Raw genomic sequence first — 20456 nt, forward strand, 5'->3', positions numbered from 1 at the left:
TCCATAAACGATGTTTTCGTTAAAATCTGTTGGCAGTTCTACCTTCTCTGTGCACAGTCGTAATGGAATGCCGAGGGACTGTGACCTTTCCTGACTGATTACTAAGACGTTATGTGGAAGAAACGCCTAAAAATTCAAACACTACAAAATAATCACCTTAAGTTTTACTTTCGTTGAAGTAAAGTTCATATACTGTTTAATTTAAATAGAATCTGTAAACACATGTTTTTGATTTACCCGGTTTTCGATCATTAAGCAAGCAGCGAAGTTTGATACCATACAAGTCAGGCCAATTTATTAATTGATTGTCTAAGATTCAGTATCTTCAACATGTCAAAATCAGACAAATGGAGTGTAGTGTTGCTAAATGTTAACAGACGTTTTGATAATACTCTGCAAATCTGTTTACATAAATACAAATGCGTATTTTATGACTGGATGAAAAGCTATTCTGATCATTACAAGGACTATCATCCCAGGGTGAGAAATATAGTATTTCACAGTCTGATTCGGACTAAAAACGTATGGCACCTGGTCACTTAGCAAGGACACCAGCAACCAAAACTGCTCGGCTTAAACCCTCCCTCAAACATGAATAAAAATGTTTCAAGGCATAAATTTAAAAAAATAAACATAAAAAACCCAAACATTTTTGAGTCTCTCTGTTTTTTGCGGTCGAGACAAAATCTGACTTTATAGCTGAGAATACATGTATTATATTGTCTTAAGGTAATATGCACCTCGATAGTGAAAGACTTAAACTTTTGCTCATATTTTCCTCAGTGAAACTTTGAACCATTCTCTTACCAAAGCAAGAATAAAAATCAGGGGTCACCGTGCAAACTTTGGTACTAGAGAGACAAGTAACTTGCGATTTCTCGATATTTGAAATTCAAAATGGCCGCCATCCCTGTGTTAACTCTATGGGGAAAAATAAGACGGTGAAAACTTTTCTTTCGCCAAGAGCTTCAAAATGAGCCCCCACAAGTGGTAGGTCAGAAGAAAATTGATAAAATTTGAAGGCCCGAATTTCAGTCCCCGAGGTGCGTTCTACCTTAATTGTTTAACACTTTGTTGATAAAACTATATTCAAATGCGACACAGTACTACATGCCACCATCATCATGACGGAAAGACCTTAAACATACTTCATAATCAGCCTTGAGATTCTTTTTTAAAACTTTTGTTGTTAAAACCTGTAAGGAGTGTAAACTTTCACCTACCTGAATTTCGGTTATTAATCGTATTCAGGTTCTTCAAATCATAAACATCTTGTTGGATTTTTGTACTTCCAAACTTTCGTTTCAGGATGAGCTGAGGCTTGACCTGCACTTAAAACGAATGAGTCCAACTTGCCATGCGCTTGCGTTTAATATTCATGATCCTTCAGGTAAAAGAGGCATTTGCACAATACCTGTTGCGTGCCTGAATTTTCGGACAAAAGCAGTAGCATTCCCATCGAGAATATACTGACAAGTTTGACATCATCCACTAAAGAATATGACATAAAAGTTGTCTGAAGACGTGGATTGCGAAAATGTTTAAATACTACCATCATTCTTAAGTTTTTGTAAGTATTAAATCTTTCGTAAACAATAATTTATGGAACACTTGATTTAAGGTATGTGGTAGATGTGAAGTTATCCAGTTCTACTATTAATGGACGAGTATCGCCTTACGACAATCATGCGTTTTGACCAGTTGACGCATGGATCTCTCTCTTCTGTGATTGGCTGATATAAGCTGGCCATCAACGAATTCGTCTGAAACTGGCTTAAATCGTCTGAGATTGTTAATATTTTAGAAGTAACTCATGTTAAATTGGTCAACCTATTGCATTTTGCATGACCTATTCAAAACTTAACCTGTGTACTGAATGACGTAGTGTTCTTTTACAAGATAACTAGTTGACATCGAATCGAAAGTAGTGGTTTGCAAGAATCCCAACGCCATAAGAGAGACTAATGAAAGGGGAACAGAATTTTTTTAATTTCCACAAATTAATCTTTGTCTGTTTTGCTCAGCGTTTCGTTTGATTAAGGGTTTATATCAGGCACTTCTGCCAAAGCCTCAATGCTACGCCTACTGACACAGTCAACTTAGATATGATTTATTGCTTGGATCGCTACTCGAACACTGCGGCTTGTCTGTACTGCAGGCGGCGTCTGAGATTTGGTGCAGTGTATCTGTGTGAGTTCAGGAATATAGCTTTCTTTATCTTTTAAATTGTAATCGTTATTTTGTATGGCTGAACGGCAGGTACTGTCATAAGAAAACTTAGTGTTCCATACTGGCATCATAATCCAGAACAACTGTGACACATGTTAAGCTACAAATTCTAGTTTTATGTCCATATTACTGCTAGACAGTCAATACATAACTGTTTGAAATCTAAAATGGACCCCGAAATGGAAAGTTAGTCGTGTAGTATATTTTCTTCACTGGTGATTTTCCCTCACTGCCACTGATTTCGTATCATAACTTTATGTTCAACTGGTTCATTTTGCTGTTCTATACAGCATCGTGCAGTGGATTCTATGGCTCAAATTTGACACTTGCAATGTAATTGTAGGAACAACAGCAAGCAGTGGCAAGATTGAGGACTAGAGTTGACTGTACGTTTGCAGCAACTGTCTCTGTATTACTGCGTAGTGATATTAACAATGACCACTATGAGTGAGTATTTGTTCGTATGTTAATTATACTAAAGGTTCCAAGACAAGAAATTGGCCTTTTTAAGCCAACAATTTTCTAGTGGTTAATAAGCTCAGAACCCCCGTAAATTATATATTTTCAAAAAGCCTAGATATAGGCGAACATTTTGGTTACCATAGTGTCACCATTGTTTACATAACTATCACGTGACAGGTAATTTGCATAACCTTTCAAAAATCGGTTTTCCCTATGTTTTGTTTCAGTGCTTTGAGATATGTGGCTGAAATTTGTGTGAGTGCAAGCTGTCCTAAGGATCTTCCAAAGTGTGTCTCAGAATTTTTTTAAACCTTCTCAAACAATTTTTATGCCTGAAAAATGTCCAGAGCGATGAATTTAACCCTAGTTGATTTCTTTAAAATTGTGCTCAAATAAAAACTAAGCAAGATATAAAAAATCTGAGACACACTTTTGAAGAGCGTTGTGACAGCTTGCATTCCAGCAAGTTTGAGTCAGATATTTTGAGGTATTGAGACAAAACATAGGGAAAACCGATTTTTGAAAGGTTATGCAAATTACCTGTCACGTGATAGTTATGTAAACAATGGTGACAATGTGATTACCAAAATCTTCCCCTATATCTAGGCTTTCAGAAAATGTATAATATACGGGGGTCTGAGCTGATTAAGCACCAGAGAGTTGTTAGATTAAAGAGGTCAATTTCTTGTCTTGGAACCTTAACTAATGCAGAGGCAACTTACAGGAGGGTGTGGATTAAGCAAATACGCTTGCGAGAGAGATTCTCAGACTCTAAAACGTTTATCATGACTTGGTTTTCTTACACCGCAATAGCGGATGTTTGAATTTCAAATATCGGTAACTTTATGTGATTTGATTCATTTGTATCAACATTTGTATGGTGACACCTCTTGTTTGATCTTGACTTTGAAGAAAAAAAGATTTAAACTTCGATTGTAGAACGTTCAGCAAAAGCCCAACTCTTTCGAATTATATGCGCATGAACTACCTTAATCAAAGGTGAACCCGATATCTAGGCGAGATCAGACTGATAAAGCTTATCGTAGACTGGATTTATTTGACATTTTTACAATATTGAACAGCGTGACCAATGACGATTGTCCCAGCATGAGCTATTAATTGCCATCGGGAGTTTTGGGAATTTGTCTCTGATTCAAAGTAAGTCGATATTGTATCAGGAATCGATATATAGCGACAACGGCGCCCTGCAGCTGTGAGCAAGACATTTTGAATCGTTTAGCTGCAGTTCAATCGTCATAAATCACGCGCGAGATGTTTTCTGCGATAATTTGTACCACTCTAAAATGACATACTTATGAAGATGGAAAATCTTTTGACCTGAAAAGGCGTTATTAATGCGATTTAGTTGCTCATTTGTGGTCAATATAAATACAAAAAGTATGAGCAAAAAAGAAAAATAATTATCAACCATGGAAGTTTCTTTCCGTTTTCACTCAACCGATAAATGTGCACATTGAAATTTACGTTTGCGGTTACCATTCTCTCAAGCGTTAGAATATGTAACGAGCCTCTGAGCAACTGTCAGAACACGTATAGCCAGAAAGTGTGTAAGTCGCCGTGGGTAAGTTAAACGCGCACAAAATATGATAAACGAAATGCATCAACAATAAGGGTCACATCTATTTGTATCATTCTTTAGAAATTCGTTTGTCCTGGGTAAATCACATGGGAACTTGGACATACTTCAAAATATCGATACATATAAAAGAGTAGCCTATAAAATTGTTTGGTTTTTACCATTTTTATACACTTTAAGGGTCAAAGTGACATCGCTTCGATGCAACTGTATTATATCCCACCATGTTTGGCTTTAACCTCTCTCAGACAAATTCAACCAAAGGCCTATCATTTTGCTAATGTAAGATTGAATTTGCCACGCATTCAAAGGGTAACTTTATGTCTTTCGCCGTCTAATTTCAGACGTAAAGCGTAAAGTGTTCCACTGTGTTACCCAGACAATTACAAATGGACAAATCTAAGGGTAAGCTGATTCGAACGGAGAATACTCGAGGAAAGCTAGTGGTGTGTGAGGACGCCTTGGAAATCATACGTTCCATCGACGGTTTTATTTGTCCTATTGCTGTCACTGGTCCTGCAAGATCTGGAAAATCATACATAGCGAGTATGTATGTATGTATGTATGTATGTATGTATGTATGTATGTATGTATGTATGTATGTATGTATGTATGTATGTATGTATGTATGTATGTATGTATGTATGTTGCCTTGGGTATTATGTAACACGTGGTCCACAAATGTGGCATGTGTATAAAACTGTGCTGGCTGCTGTGAGTCTTTTTTATTTGTTTTATTTCTTTAATTGTATCCATTAGTGGTTTTCACTAAATGATTAGAATAATTGCATCAGAGATAAAGCTGTTTCCTCGTTTTGAAAATTTCAGTTTCCGATTTCCGTCAAGAAATATTCAAGTCGTTCGCTAAGCCAGGTATATTGTCACAGAATGAGCACGTTCAGTGTTTCATGCCATAATAAAACATATATCAAATTCAATATACTATAGATTCTGATTAAGCAGTCATTGAGTTGTCGAAATAGCAGAGCTTGAAGTGACTTGGGTATTATGTAAATAAATACTTGACATTCTCCTTGCAAAAACTTCATATAGTACTAAGGGTAAAAGGTGACATCTTTCATTGTAGTCGGTCTTGTTTTATATTGAAATGACATTTTAAATCGCTGGTAAGACAAAAAAATGGTTTAATCGCTGGTGAGACAAAAACAGGATTATTTCCTATTGTGTTCCATGTGTTATCCTAAATCGACGATTTACATGTCTTGATGACTGACCCACTGTCTTGTAGAAAATAGAAGACATTTCACCGACAGGAATGAAGGAATGCACGTCCTCTGATGACAACGTTAATCCAGTAATGAGTGTCAGTGCAAGGGCTGCAGAAATAGAAAAAATGGTAAGTAGCCATAGATGAAAAGCACGTGACTTGATAATCAGATCAATAGAATTTTACATAGATGTTAAAATTCAGTTGAAAGCTTGAGATGTTTGCGAATGAGGTGTTGAAAAATTGTCATCACAGCGTTGACACATTTTGTATTCTGTTGTTGTTTTGACAGGAAAAAGAAAAAACCAAAGAACAGATAGTTGCGATGAAGAAGGAGGAGGATAAAACAATAGTAAGTTTTAGACCACTTTTAATGGTACCACTTGCAAGTATATTTTATGAAAGGCAATTTCCGACAAAAATATTGTTGTGAACATATATACATAACGTACCGGAGTGGCTACTTTGTGTGACAAATTTGTAAATAGCAAGACATTGGCTAATTAGGGACCTAGCTCCTAACCTGACAAAATCTTGTTCACACTTACCGACATAAACGGAGAAACTGCGAGTGAGCTAGGGTTCTCCAGAAGACCCTGTCAGAAAATCTCGTATCGTTTTAATATACACTTCATTATTATCATCCGAGTAAAATAGTTAGCGTTCAATTTAATCCATTCTTCATTAAATCAGCAAGCCATGATGGTTGAAGACATTGATGATCAGCAGAAACAATTAGAAACCGATTTCGAAGAAAGAAGTGCCGCCATACAGGCCCAAATTGAAACACTGAGAAGAACCCATCAGGCTTTGGTAGACGAACTGCAGCACGGTCTCGATAACATGAGAGTAGAGAAGAAGGTGAAACAAGAGGAGTTAACGAGGAAACAAGATGAATTAATGCGGCAATCCTATATGCCATAATTGGAAAGCGTTTATGAACGGCCATCGGTAATGTAAACTTAAATAGTACAAACCATTCATATCGAGTTTTAAGGCAAGTGTTTAAGGCTTAGACTGCTTTTAAAATAAATGATCTTCCTCGGGCGAAATGCGATATAAATCGTGTGTATCATTTTATCCAAAATCATCTGAAAATCATTTAGCCTTATGATTCAAAAACAATTACGTAAATCAGATATATTGAAAATGTATAAGACATGAATGAGAAAACAGTTTTGAACCTATGTGAAATACAAGTAACGATCTACCTCAAACAATATCGAAAAATATTGTATCTTATAAGAGATCAATGGACCCAACTAATATGATTTTTTGTTTTTCCTGCATTGCTTCTACATTCCTAACAACACATCATCGACGAAGGGGTACTGAACGCGAATCCCATGTATTAAGTGTGTGAAGCGTTTGTAGTGCACCGGAAAACTGTCATCATAAAACGATGTTTCTTTGTTAATATACTCTAGCTGTGTGGAATTGTAATGAGCGAGCTTTTATTTCATGTAATGTCGTTCATATGGATATGATGTGATATTAACAGCGGACAAGTAAAATATATCCTACTTAATTGTTTGTGTTTGTCAAAGGGAATCCACTGTACATGTTAAATGATTGGCTCCTAGTACGCAAATATTTTTGAGTTGCATTATAAGGTCTTCATGAGTTTGTTTGTTCGGCAAACGTGTCTTTGAGTGTAACTGTAAATTATGACTTTAACCGATGATCTTTTGAGAAAGGATGGTGGGTATGATTTTCTTTTGTAAAAGCGCAAATACCATGATACGATTGGAAAAGCCTTACATTTGTAACCACAGTCTAGATTGAGTGTTCAACGATTGCTTTAAACACTATATTTTATGTAACATACTTTTCAATTTTCAGTCTATATCGACTCTGGATATACCATGACAAATATCAGGAAACCAGCCTCAAAATTGAATAAAATTAGTCTTAAAATAGAAAGAATCAGAAGCACCTTGACAATTGCGTGTAAACATAACACAAATTTTCTCGATAGTTACTATAGTTTGTTATAGTTTTTTGTTACTCAAAGCAAGATAAAGTACAAGCTAGTATATTGAGGCTTATAAAACTCTCTGACAGCTTGGAGTTGAAGAAACGAGTGATGTTTAATTGTTGTTGTTGTTGTTGTTGTTCTTACGATGGCATTCAATTTTTCGTGTATTTCAAGGTATGTGACAGTTAAGATTTTAATCATTGCAAATTAAAATATTTCTTTGAAAAATCTGAACAAATGTGAACAAAGTGTACTTCATTAATTTTATATAAGCAAATTTCCGATTGGGAGTAAAATTTTACGTGAGCAGTGTACAGTTTAACTTTCAGACCTTTACACTCCACACTGCGAAAGGCACTTCACCAGAGAAGTGGGCTCTGTCAAGCTGTAGATCGAACTCGGCAATAGGTGCAGCCAGCTGGTAGAGTTAGTGAAGTTTACAAAATCCTCACAAAACAATGTTTCTTAAGCTTATATACTGATTTTTACACATTATTCACTTTGAGCTTATAATTTGGAGGGGATAGTGGATCTGTTCGTACAACTACCCAGCCACTGGCAAATGCAGAAAATATGTCCTAACACTGAATTATAATTCCCACTACCCTCAGGTATATATGGTCAACCGCTGCTCACTTCTCACAACATTTCAAGCTTGGTATTGACCTTTACCAACGACTGACACCACCACCCTTCCTAAAATTATATCAGACAAGCATTCCCCTCACTCTACCTATTTTTGGTACCCCCTGCAAGCAATTTCCTCCCACGAACTGTAAAACCTGAAATATCCTCATTGTCCTGAGTAAGAAATGGTTTTTTTCTCCGCTCGTTGGTTAATTTTAACTTCACCTTCACCGCTAAAAAGAACTGCACAAACATACCGTTTCCTCGAACAGCTTTGTTGGCTTTAACTATTGGCACTTCTCAGGATATGCAGCACACTAGTATTTGCCTCTCTGAAATAATATTGCTCTCTTTGGTGTTTGTGAGGCACAAAGTGACACGGTAAGGTTCACCTCTGATACCCTAGATGACCCGACGTTAACCTGAATTGCCTCAGGCCATGTGTACGCTGGCAGGTTTTCATTAATAGGTAACCTAACCTAACCTTGCTGACCTCAGTCGGATCCGGTGCTCTCATAAGCATGCTTATCAAAATGCACAATCGCCATGTTATATGGGTGTTGTCAGGTCAAGCGAACGCCCAGAGTTTGTCAGGTATTTGAAGAGCATATGACGGAGTTGCTGTAGAAAATATTGTTGAAGTCAAATAAGTATGATATAACCATTGAGTTTAAGGAGATTTACCATAGTCTTTCTTTCATTCAAATCAACCTTGACCAATACCGAGCGGCCAATGACCTTTTCTTAAGGATAAGTCCAACTTACATGTGAAAGAAACACCTGTTAATGACGGGCTAAGATGATACAAATTATTCGTTGCTAATATCATCGGTTGATTTAAATTTTAAGATCAATTCCCTTTACCGTTCGTTATGTGGGAATCGATGGAGGCAAAAAATGGATAGGGTCAACTTATGGTGGCAAGCTATCGGTTCTAGTAGCATAATATAAAATGGCAGTGAAGATTGACATGAAATCGGATACGGCCAATTACGTGTTTCTGTAAGAAGATAATGTCGTTGTTCAAAGTGCATGTGTCAGGAACATGTAATAAGCGCATGAAAAAAGGCATGCACAAACAATCCTTTATCAATAGAGACGTTTGCGCATGTGCGTCAGAATTTTATATGTGAGCAGGACGCATAAGATAGGGTTTTACACTTCGACACTGCCACTCTACATGTACACTGCAAACGTGTCTGAAATCTTATATCGATATCATGATGGAATTATGGGATCGTGTTTCATTACGTTCTTCTATAATTAGCCACTGTCAAACGAGTATTAGTGTATGCCTTGGCAGATTTATCACAAAATTATTCTGATATCGGTTATCAAATACTGCATTCTGCCCTCAAAATAATTAGAATGCGTCGTCGGTCGTCGAATCATTACAAATGTGTGGCAGACCAGAATAGTTGTAAATACTAGTTACTGGTATTCTGTGTTTGGTGAATGAAATCCAAAATCCGGATCTCACGTAAACCCGAGCATGACATTCAACGAAATCTTTATTGATATGCAAATGTTTTGTGTTGACACAAACTTCTCCAAGGGCTAAATTCAGACAAACTTAAAGTTATAAAGTCCCAATAAACTCAAGGTATTTAAGTCCCTCTCACTGTTATAAATGCAGGCCTGTTAATCTTATTGCTATTTGATGGCTTGCATCCAAAAATTAAAGATTAAAAGTACAACACCCAAATTCTTGCCAAGTACTTGTTATTTTAGTGTGATATGGTTTTACTTTTCAAAACATCATCTAACATCATGATACAATTACTTGCCAATCCGTTAATGAATAATAATGAATCGTCGTTTATAGAGCTTTCGATTTGTTTCATTGCTGGGCATGCTCAGTACATGTAGGTATGCACAGTTTCTGAAAAACACGCCATGACTAGTAGTTTTGTTACTGTGTAAAGTCATTATTTTTACTTCTTATCATTTATACTAAATCATTCAATGACATGGAACACAGAGTCTGCCATAAACAATTAAGTAGAATATCACGCTTATCAAAAACTAGTATTTTGACCTGTCGCATAGTGCAAATTTGCTCAAAACCCGGACGTTGCTTCGAACATGTTGTCAGACAACTCATACAAGCTCATCATTCTAATATTTAAGTCATGGGTTAACCTTGTTCAGAAAGGTCAACTACTTATCAATGAACGGGTGTAATTAGGGTTAATGTAGAAAGCGCCTCGGAGACTGTCGAGTGTTTACAAGCAATTTTTTGTCTCTTGTAGTAGTTCAGTTTGTATAAGTTGAGATGTCACTGGCTCATTTTCGTGAAACTTTCGCGTTCACACAGGAATGGCGGCCACCTTTAAATAGGAGTGTTGGTCAATTCCGAGTAATTTGTTTCGCTTGTACAAAATTGTGCACAGCGACCACTTGCTTTCAATTTTGAATCGAAAAGAGGTCATTTTAAGTTTCCCCGAGGAAAGAAGTGGACAAAAGTTTAAGTATTATTATTATGAAGGGCGAAATACCTTAATTATTAACATAGTTGTAATATACTTGAATAGAGGGACATGGTTGTGACTGTTAGAAAACTTTTGCTATCCTAAAATATATTGTATTGTATTCGAAAGGAATGAGCTTGATCGTACTCGTTCATTAAAAAGTCCCATTACAGTATATTAGTAAAAAAGGCTGATTATTTCAAAATTGAAGATTTAATTCATGTCCCTGCAAATATTTTCTCAGGCCTCGGTCAAAGATGTGTCTTTTTCTCGTATGTAAATAAGTACTTTATTATATGTAGTGCACCTGCCCATACTAAAATTAACATAAGTTGAGATGACAAGTTAAAATAGTTCGTACAGATATCAAAATAAACACTACACAAATGAGCTGACACTGCAGTATTAACAAGTTATCTGCTTTCAGGATTGAAGGAGAGCCTTTTATTGCTCACTCCTTCACGCTGTTTCTATTCCGCTAAAGACTAATTAACTAAACTACAATTTCTAAATGACAATCCCCAACTTATCTGCATTCGAGGTCAAGTTTCAACGTGCATCATGTGAGTCCAACATTTCATTCACCTTGATTAAGTTCCCACAGGATGGAAAAAGGATATTTTGTTCTTCAAATATTTTATTCTAATCACTATAAGGAAAAGCCGTGCTCATAGATTCTACCCTTTCTATAAAATCGTCACGATAAATATTTTCATGGAATAGAAGATTGACTCATGTATTTTCACGGCCGCAATGTACATTTCCTTCAGATGGTTACACATTAATCATAATGCAAGTGACCTTTGTCATGTTTGTTTACATTAGAGTCATTAACATCAACAAAGAATGTCGACTTACATGAACAGCTGCAGGCATATGCGTTCACGTATGTCTACACTCATAGGAACATGTAGCAATTTCGTACTTCTGAACGTCAAACCTTCGCACTTGTTAAAGTGGTAGGTCTTAATCTTTGGTTCTTGCAATGGCGGTAGCAAATGTTAACTGTTTATATGTTTTTAGTCATCTGCTGTCTTCAAAAGTTGTGCGCTCTGTTAGTCTAGCTATTGAGAGATAAAGATGATAAAAAACTAATAAAACAAGCATATAAAATAAGCCTGAACTCATGCATTGATTTACAGTGGTTTGTGCTGACCCGGTGGATTAAGACAAACTAGACATATTGTCGAGGTGCTGTCAACACTACCAGGTGCAATTATCAGCTTGGCGGTAACATAAGTCAGTCATAAAGGAGTGAACTCTGCAAAAGGTGAAACATTGTGTAGCAAGAGGTCAGACGTAATCAAAACAACACCACCTGATCTACAGATACTACCTCTGCCATCCTGAACGCAGCCACTTGTTACCTGTTCAACAAAATATAATACTTTGATCAAGACATTACATTATAATTCTAACTGGCACACAATCGATATACCACAAACACATTGTTAATAAATGTAGTGGTTATCGTTGACATGATGGCATTACACGAACAAGTCAAATTGTCTAAATCAAGGTGTTGTCAACGCTGTTAGATGTGACTATCAGCTTGGCGGTATTATAATAGTCAATTAGTACAAAGTAATCACTCTGTAAAAGTTAAAACACTATGTAACAGGAGGTCACCGACAAAATAACACCTTCCGCCGAAGTATTTCTTTGTATTGTTCCCTTTTCAGCCTGAGTTTCAAGTCGTTAAATGCGATACAAACATCTATAGGATTTGCTCTTAAACTGTGCGTCATGCGTTTGCGGTGTATGGATTGCATGCCAGTTAGAAATGGTGGTGCAAAGTCTTCATAAAAGTTTTATATTTTGTTGAACTAAGCAAAAAATGACTGCGTCCAGGATAGTAGACGTGATGTGTGTAGATCGGGTGGTGTTGTTTTGATTACGTCTGACCTCCTTCTTAACAATGTTTCAACTTTTGCAAAGTTGATTCCTTTATGATCGACTCATACTACAGCGTAGCTGATAATTACACCTGGCAGTGCTGTCTAGTTTGTCTAATGACAACAGGTAAACGCAAACCACTGTTATCTAAGTTGTCTTTCAATTCAACACAAACTTTGATGTTAAACGTTTATATAAAAAAGGACAACTCACTAGTAACGATGCCTTAGTTTGGCTGAAACAAAAAACCACAAACACCAAAACGCCTTCATAAAGTTTGGCTGCGTGCAATATTGTACAAATATGTGTGTATCGCATTTAACAAGTTGACAATGCTGTTGAAAAGGGAACGATAAGAAGAAATGCTGCTGGATTTCCTGTGTGCTATGCACTAGCCACTATCGGTGCTGCAGAATGTTATGGACCTATGTAGCATGTTTGAATCTTCTGCGCGTCATTCAGAATTTGTTAATAGGACGCCTTATTGTTGATCAAGTAAAGTCCAATCTGCTAATCTAATATATATATATATATATATATATATATATATATATATATATATATATATATATATATATATATATATATATATATATAATATATATATATCAAATCTGCTAATCTAATATATATATATATATATATATATATATATAATATATATATATATATATATATATATATATATATATATATATATATATATATATATATATATATATATATATATATATATATATATAAAGTACATGCAATCCCGTTGAGTGTGCAACCTGAAAAATTCTTGCAGCAGTATTTGTACATACTAGACTGGTGGTAGAGGTATTCACTACGGCAAAGCTGGCGAAACTACATACCATCAAGCCGGGTTGTATTTTTGTACATAGTTCTATTGCATTGAAGTTCTGTGTGTTGAGAAACACTTTCTCATGTATTAACGATGCACATGGGAATGTTTGTCCTTTCAAAAATAGGTAAAAGTCAGACGCCTTATATTTGATAATATACTAAACTTTAGCGGCAAGTGATGCATCCTGGACAGTTAACGGGTTGTGCGTGGACATATGTGGTGGTCGTGTTTTGACAAAGCTGACATCCTGCTCGATAATGTTACAACTTTTGCAGAGCGGTATCCTTGCAATTGATTGATGATATCACCAGCTGATATACACCTGACAGTGTTGACAACACATCGTTTTGGACAATATTGCTAGTTTATCTAAAGCCAACGGATCAACGCAAACCACTGTAATTCGTGTGGTTTGTGAAGCCGAAAGCCCCGCTACTTCTATTAAAATGTACTTGGGGTTATAAATGTTGTGCATGTTGATATGTAGTTATAACAAAACACTAAACTTTAAGTCCCTTGCAACACTCGTTTGCGTTTATTTTTATTTATTTTTATTTTTTATTTTTTGCACCATTATAGAAATTAGCGAGAGATTATGAACGAAGATTTTACAAAAGAAGAGGACTTTTTAGTCGAGTGCAGTATTCTCCATAGCTTGTAAAACTATATTCCTTTGTGATTAACATATGAATAGATTACTCTGAAACAGAGGGGTGGCCCATCCCTAAAAATCTGCTGGTGGAGAACTCTGCAGTGATTTGTTTGCTTGTTAACACTTCTACTAAAATACAAGATGTGTCACTCTTTAATTTGGCATTTGGTTCAAGTACTAAGAGCGCCACCAAACGCTTTGCAGTGACAAAACCAATTCCCTCTTAAGCTAATATTATCTGAATATAATATTATAAACTTTTTTCAGTGCAAAGTTTAATCCTCACCGGTACTTTGTTCTTAACGTTTAACGTTTGCCTGGCAATGTAATTCATAATCATAGCATGACAAGCATTGAATATACGACCCGCACAAGTGCAAATATGTCGATAAATACACAATTATGTCTACTACTATATTGTTTTGACGCTTTTGGGACTTTAGTCCCTTTAGAAACGACCAGGGACACTATAGCTGTAGTTATAATCACAAAGTTACTTGCACGACTGATGAGGACATGGTATTGATACACACATGTGGAAATGAACAATAATATGCGTTTGTTTCGGTTTCATCGTAGCATCAAATTTCACCATGTTATCATTTATATATATATATATATATATATATATATATATATATATATATATATATATATATATAATATTCCTTAAAAAAATCTGTCTAAACGGCTGTTGTTCAACTTTTCAACTTAAAAGTGTATGTATGTGCAAAATATTAGAAACTCGACAAATAGATTAAATAGCGAATTATACCAGTCCGGGTTATTTCCAAAATTGACGACGCTATACCATAATGTTTTCCATTCATTAGCCAATCAGCGGCCAGCCCTCGATCAGTAATTGTATTGCTTGGCAACCTCCACATACGTCCGTGGTTACGTACGTCATAGTGTGTCGAACTCTATCTTGCTATAAACTCCGTGGCTGCACAATTCAGTATTATCGTAAATCCGTGTCAAAAATATCGTCAGTTGTGAAAGATGGGTTTTTGCCAAATACTTTGCACTGCACATTTTTATGGGAATACGGATGTCATTTGTGAAATAACGTTTAATCACGCCACATTCTATCATAATCTCCAACAGTTGTGTGGTCACTCTGTCAAGTTGAACACACATTTTCAAATTCGCGTACCATTTTCAGTCTGCGTCGGACAACCACAACTTATGTATCATTTTAAAGCTCTAACTTACTTCTTACTGCTGGCAAGATGCCATACGCATACCTACATAAATGACCTTGAAAACAGCATTTCTAGTAGAGATGAAAAACATCTACAAAATGATTACCGGTACTTGAGAGAAATCCATAAACTTACATTAGAAATGAATCGTAATTATCTCGACTATTTTTCAACTGAACAGACTCGTTGGCGGCCATGATCTTCTGCAGAACACGAACTTTATGAGACAGGCTCAATGAGCGGCCGTAAATTGCACTCTTGGCTGATGATTTGTGATTCTGGCGTGATCTCTACTTTATTAATAACGTTATCTGGTCGATGATTGGCTTATAGTCGGAATACGTTATCATAATGAGTCGCCAATTTTGGAAATGACCCGGACTGATTACCCTTTTGTGTTTGTTGTGTAAATACCACCCACTGCTGGTACCAAACATTTGCCAGTTCAGTGTATAATTTTTATTTTCACACGATCTGCAATCTCAAACATGTTCTAAATTCACAAAACTGACGCTAAATATTTTTAGCTTAGTAATGGTGTAATAAACTATGCAGAAAATAGTGCGCGAGTCGGACTTCTTGGCTACAGTGTGTGACGCGTAGGTCATTTACACAAATCGTCGATTTCTCAGTTCCGTTTTTGGCAGTGCGTACATCATTCAATAAGTATAAGTCGGCAGCGCCTGGACAGATTAGCCTGATTTTTCAAATGTGTAAAGTAAATGAATGTATCTAAAAGACTGTGTCTCAGATTTACGATAATTTTGAAGGTAAATATGGTGATAAACGTCACAAGAATGTTTTTCACACATTCAATGGACTACAGACCCTGTGAAAACACTAGTTGTGTAGTTTGGTTATGATGATAGGCTGTGCAAAGAATTAAATTGGGAGGAAAAAGTGAAATCACACGAAAATTTGTTAAATTCTTTGGGAAAACGCCACCTTACAATTCATGGGCGCATTGTTTTTTTCTAAATCTCTTACAGTATCAAAGGTAATGAACCTTGCTTCTGTAATTGGTATACCAGAAGTTTTTAAATTGTACAATTGCTGTAAGATGCTTGAATAAAAACAGGGAAAATGAAAAAAAATGAAAAAACAGTGATTACACAAACACATGTCAAAAATGTACTTAACCTGCAGTTGTGATTTTCTTCGCTAAGGGTCTGCCAATGTTTCAAATGGTTATCACAGTTTCTTATATAACATGACTCATGTCACAATGTTGATCCTTTCTTTCAGAAACGTCCTAGGTTCAAGGATGTTCATGAAGGAAGATAGCGGTAAAATAAAAAGCTCGCAATACAATCACAAAATGTAACTCAGATATTAATAACACATACACATAAGGTGATAAATCTACCCTAACACAAAGCATAAAGTATATTATTGATTAATTTGCTTCTCCCAAAGATTATATCAACCAAGGTAAACAGATGGGATTGATAATTTGCCATACCCATTCATGTGCCTATATAGCCATAAACCATAAACTGTTGTCACTCGATCTTTTACACCAGAAATCATTATTGTTAATACATGAAAGCCGGTAGCTAATTTTTGACTTCCCATGATACTTTTTATGTTTTCGAAATAAAGATTTTTGCATGCTTTGTTATTGTGTTGTTATCATCTTAATACAGTAGACCAGTAAAAACTTGCATTTAAGTCTCGAATTATGACAAGTTGATATTCAGTTCAGAAAGTACAAACTCGTCAATTATGGCTGTATTACAGCTATACTAAAACTTAAACGAACGATCTTGATTTCCCGAAAACCAAAACATACCTGGAGTGTTTTTAGGTAGTGTTAAATATCTACATATGTCAACTGCGGGGTTTCCTTCACACCACTTTTCCATTCACTTCTTGCCACATCATCATGATTGGGCAGGAGCTGACCATCTACTCCAGTCAGTTTTAGTCAGTCTCTTCGTACTGTTCTCTGCTGTCTCAATCTGGGAAGGATTCACTTCGTCTGGTACCTTGAGTTTATGCGTCCAATATGCCAGCACTGCTAACATCCCTTGTCGACGACCTACTCTTATTTTCCTCAGACCCAGCTACCTCTTCAACTCTTTAACAGAGTATTTCATGAAATGTTCAAGGGTAATATCTTTAGAATCGTCCATTGAAAAAGCAGTTGCAGGAGTGTTAACAATTGCAGTAATAACACGTTAAGTCAACTCAATAATCATCATCATCATCATCTGTACAAAATACTATATACAACTTAACAACAACAGCAATATAGTCCGTGGGCTGGAGGGGCCCACCATGCACCCCCCCCATAAACCTACTACATGGGTATTTTTTTGTTCTTTGGGGTCTGCTGAACTAGAAAAAAGATGTTAACATTGGATATTTTGGGATGCACTACCTGTCTGCACTGGTTTTTGATTTGTATGTACCGCAAAAAATGGCGAAAAATGAGTAGGGGTAGGGGGTACTATATCCTCCCCTAAATTGAGTAAACTAGCATGAAATAGCACAAACCTTACATTTTTGGAAAGCTCAGATACTGCTCTTTCTGAGGAATACCAACTTTAGCAAAATTGATTTGTGTACATAGAATAGGACGACTTTAAAATGAATTTTTTTGACAATTTGAAATTTTTTACCCAAAATACCATGTAACAATTGTGATTTACTTTTTATTAAGCAAAATTTTCACAACTTTTTGTGTTTAAATTATTTATTCCAACATATTAAACAAGAAAAAAGTGTTAACATCAGATATTTAACTCTACACTACTTCTCTGGAGTCAATTTTGAATTGCGTGTATCTGTATGGGATGTGCAAAAGCTAGGGGTAGGGGTACAACATTCTTTCCTTGATGAAGTAAACTGGCTTGAAATGCCATATACCTTATAGTTTTAGAAAGCTGAGATACTGGTCTTTCAAAAATGCATAAAGTTTTAGTAAAAAAATATGACGTCATAGAATTGGATAACTTTAAATCGATTTTTTCTGGTAATTCAGTATTTTTAACCGGAAGAAAATACGATAACTATTATTTCCTCCCAATGAAGCAAATCAAACAGATTTGTGGATGTTATTTACTAATTGCAATGTGCTGAAGAAGAAAATAAATGTCAAAATTGGGTATTTACAATGCATTATTGTCTCTACTCACTAAAATTGCAAGTTTTGCTACATTGATATATCGTGAATGGGCATTTTATTGTTATGCAATGAACTAATGCACAGCCTTAAAAAGAAGACTCGAAAACATGCACACATAGTCATATTGCCATTTTCTCCTTAAAGTAAATAGATTGTTGATGACTATCTATTTTTATAATTTACTTTTTAAATATTTTTTTATAAAATAATTTTGATAAGACGTATTTGGAAAAATGTCTATGCCTCCTTGTCTTACTTATACGGCAAGCATTACTAACAATCTATTAGGCCGTGGGCTAGAGGGGGCATCTACGTACACCTCCCCCCCCCCAACCCCACAGGATAACAAACCTTTATTTTTCAGAAGCCTTGGGATCCCTAGAATAAGAAATATGATTTGAACAGACAAAATATAGGGACTGAATAGCTGTCACGGTCATGTTTTGAAGGGTACCGCAAAATCACGATTTTTGTGACCCACATGGATTTTTGTCGAACCTGTCTTCATTTACGTCATCTGCTGAGCTTACTGTTTAACATGACCTGGCTTATGGGGTATCATTAGAAAGGTGATTTATTCTTCTTGAAATTGGTATATAGTAATATGCAATATCTTCTATAGTTTTCATGAAATAGGGCCATAATTTACCCCATACCCCAAAGTTTATGTCGCAAATTACTGTCAAAACTAATCTAAATTCTACCAATTATTTACCTAGACATAATACAAAGGGTAATGCTGTGTATTAATTTTGTGTTATTTGCTACAGGTACATGTTAGAAACCTGAAATAAACTTTTGACAGAAAAAATATTGGGATCCTGTAGCTGTAACAGTCATATTTTGAAGGGTCCCGCAAAATCACAGTATTACTGAATCACATTCGTTTTTGTTAAACCTGTCTTCTTGTAAGTCTTCTGCTGAGCTTATTTTGAACATAACGGGGCGTATGCGGTATCATTAGAAAGTTAATTTACTATTCTTTAAAATGATATATTGCAATATGCAATATCTTCTATAGTTTTCATGAAATGAGACCAAAACTTACCCCATACCCCAAAGTTTTATGTCGCAAGTTACAGTCAAAACTAATCTCAAATTCTACCAATTATTTTCCTAGACACTTTGCAAAAGGGATGCTTTGTATAAAATATATTTGATTTGGTACAAGGACATGTCAAAAATATGAGTTAGACTTTTAACAGACAAAATATTGGGATTGAATGACTGTTACTTGCATGTTTTGAAGGGTACCGTGAAGTCAGAGTATTACCGACTCGATATGTTTTTGTTAAATGTGGTGTCTTGTAAGTCATCTGCTGACCTAACTCTGTATCATAGCCTAGCTTATTGGCTGCCATTGGAAAGACAATTTATTTGGCTTTATAATGACATATTGTAATATACAATATCTTCTGTAGTTTTCATGAAATGGGACCAAACCTTACCCCATACCCCAAAGTTTTATGTCGTAAATTACTGTCACAACTAATCTTAAATTCTACCAATTATTTACCTAGACATTATACAAAAGGCAATGCTTTGTATCAAATTTATTTTATTTGATACAGGTACATGTTAGAAACTTTAAATAAACTTTTAACACAAAAATATCCGGATGCTGTAGCTGTAACAGTCATATTTTGAATGGTACTGCAAAATCACAGTATTGCCAACTCGCATACATTTTCGTTAGACCTGTCTTCTTGTAAGTCGCCTACTGAGCTTACTTTTTAACATAACGTGGCAAGTTGGGCATCATTAGAAAGTTAATTTACTCTTCTTTAAAAAACTATATTGCAATATGCAATATCTTCTATAGTTTTCATGAAATAGGACCAAAACTTACCCCATACCCCAAAGTTTTATGTTCCAAATTACAGTCAAAACTAATCTCAAATTCTGCCAACTATTTACCAGGACATAATACAAAGGGCAATGATTTGTATTAGATTTAGTTTAATTGCTACAGGTGCATGTTAGAATCTTGAAACGAACTTTTAACAGAAAAAATATTGTGATGCTGTAGCTGTAACAGTAATATTTTGAAGGGTACCACAAAATCACGGTATTGCCAACTCGCATACGTTTTTGTTAAACCTGTCTTATTGTAAGTCATCTGCTGAGCTTA

General features: G+C 35.6%; 1 protein-coding gene across 1 annotated transcript; it reads left to right on the forward strand.

Annotated features, from left to right (window-relative positions):
• The first annotated feature begins 4723 nt into the window (after positions 1 to 4723).
• Positions 4724 to 7609, forward strand: LOC139126023 (coiled-coil domain-containing protein 69-like). Its single transcript, XM_070692091.1, has 4 exons — positions 4724 to 4834; positions 5538 to 5645; positions 5809 to 5868; positions 6210 to 7609. The coding sequence occupies exons 2-4, from the start codon at positions 5565 to 5567 to the stop codon at positions 6438 to 6440; spliced, it is 372 nt and encodes a 123-aa protein (XP_070548192.1). The 5' UTR covers positions 4724 to 4834; positions 5538 to 5564; the 3' UTR covers positions 6441 to 7609.
• The last annotated feature ends 12847 nt before the right edge of the window (positions 7610 to 20456 follow it).

This window comes from Ptychodera flava (genome assembly GCF_041260155.1).
Source record: "Ptychodera flava strain L36383 chromosome 3 unlocalized genomic scaffold, AS_Pfla_20210202 Scaffold_26__1_contigs__length_13983176_pilon, whole genome shotgun sequence".
In the NCBI taxonomy this organism is placed as follows: domain Eukaryota; kingdom Metazoa; phylum Hemichordata; class Enteropneusta; family Ptychoderidae; genus Ptychodera; species Ptychodera flava.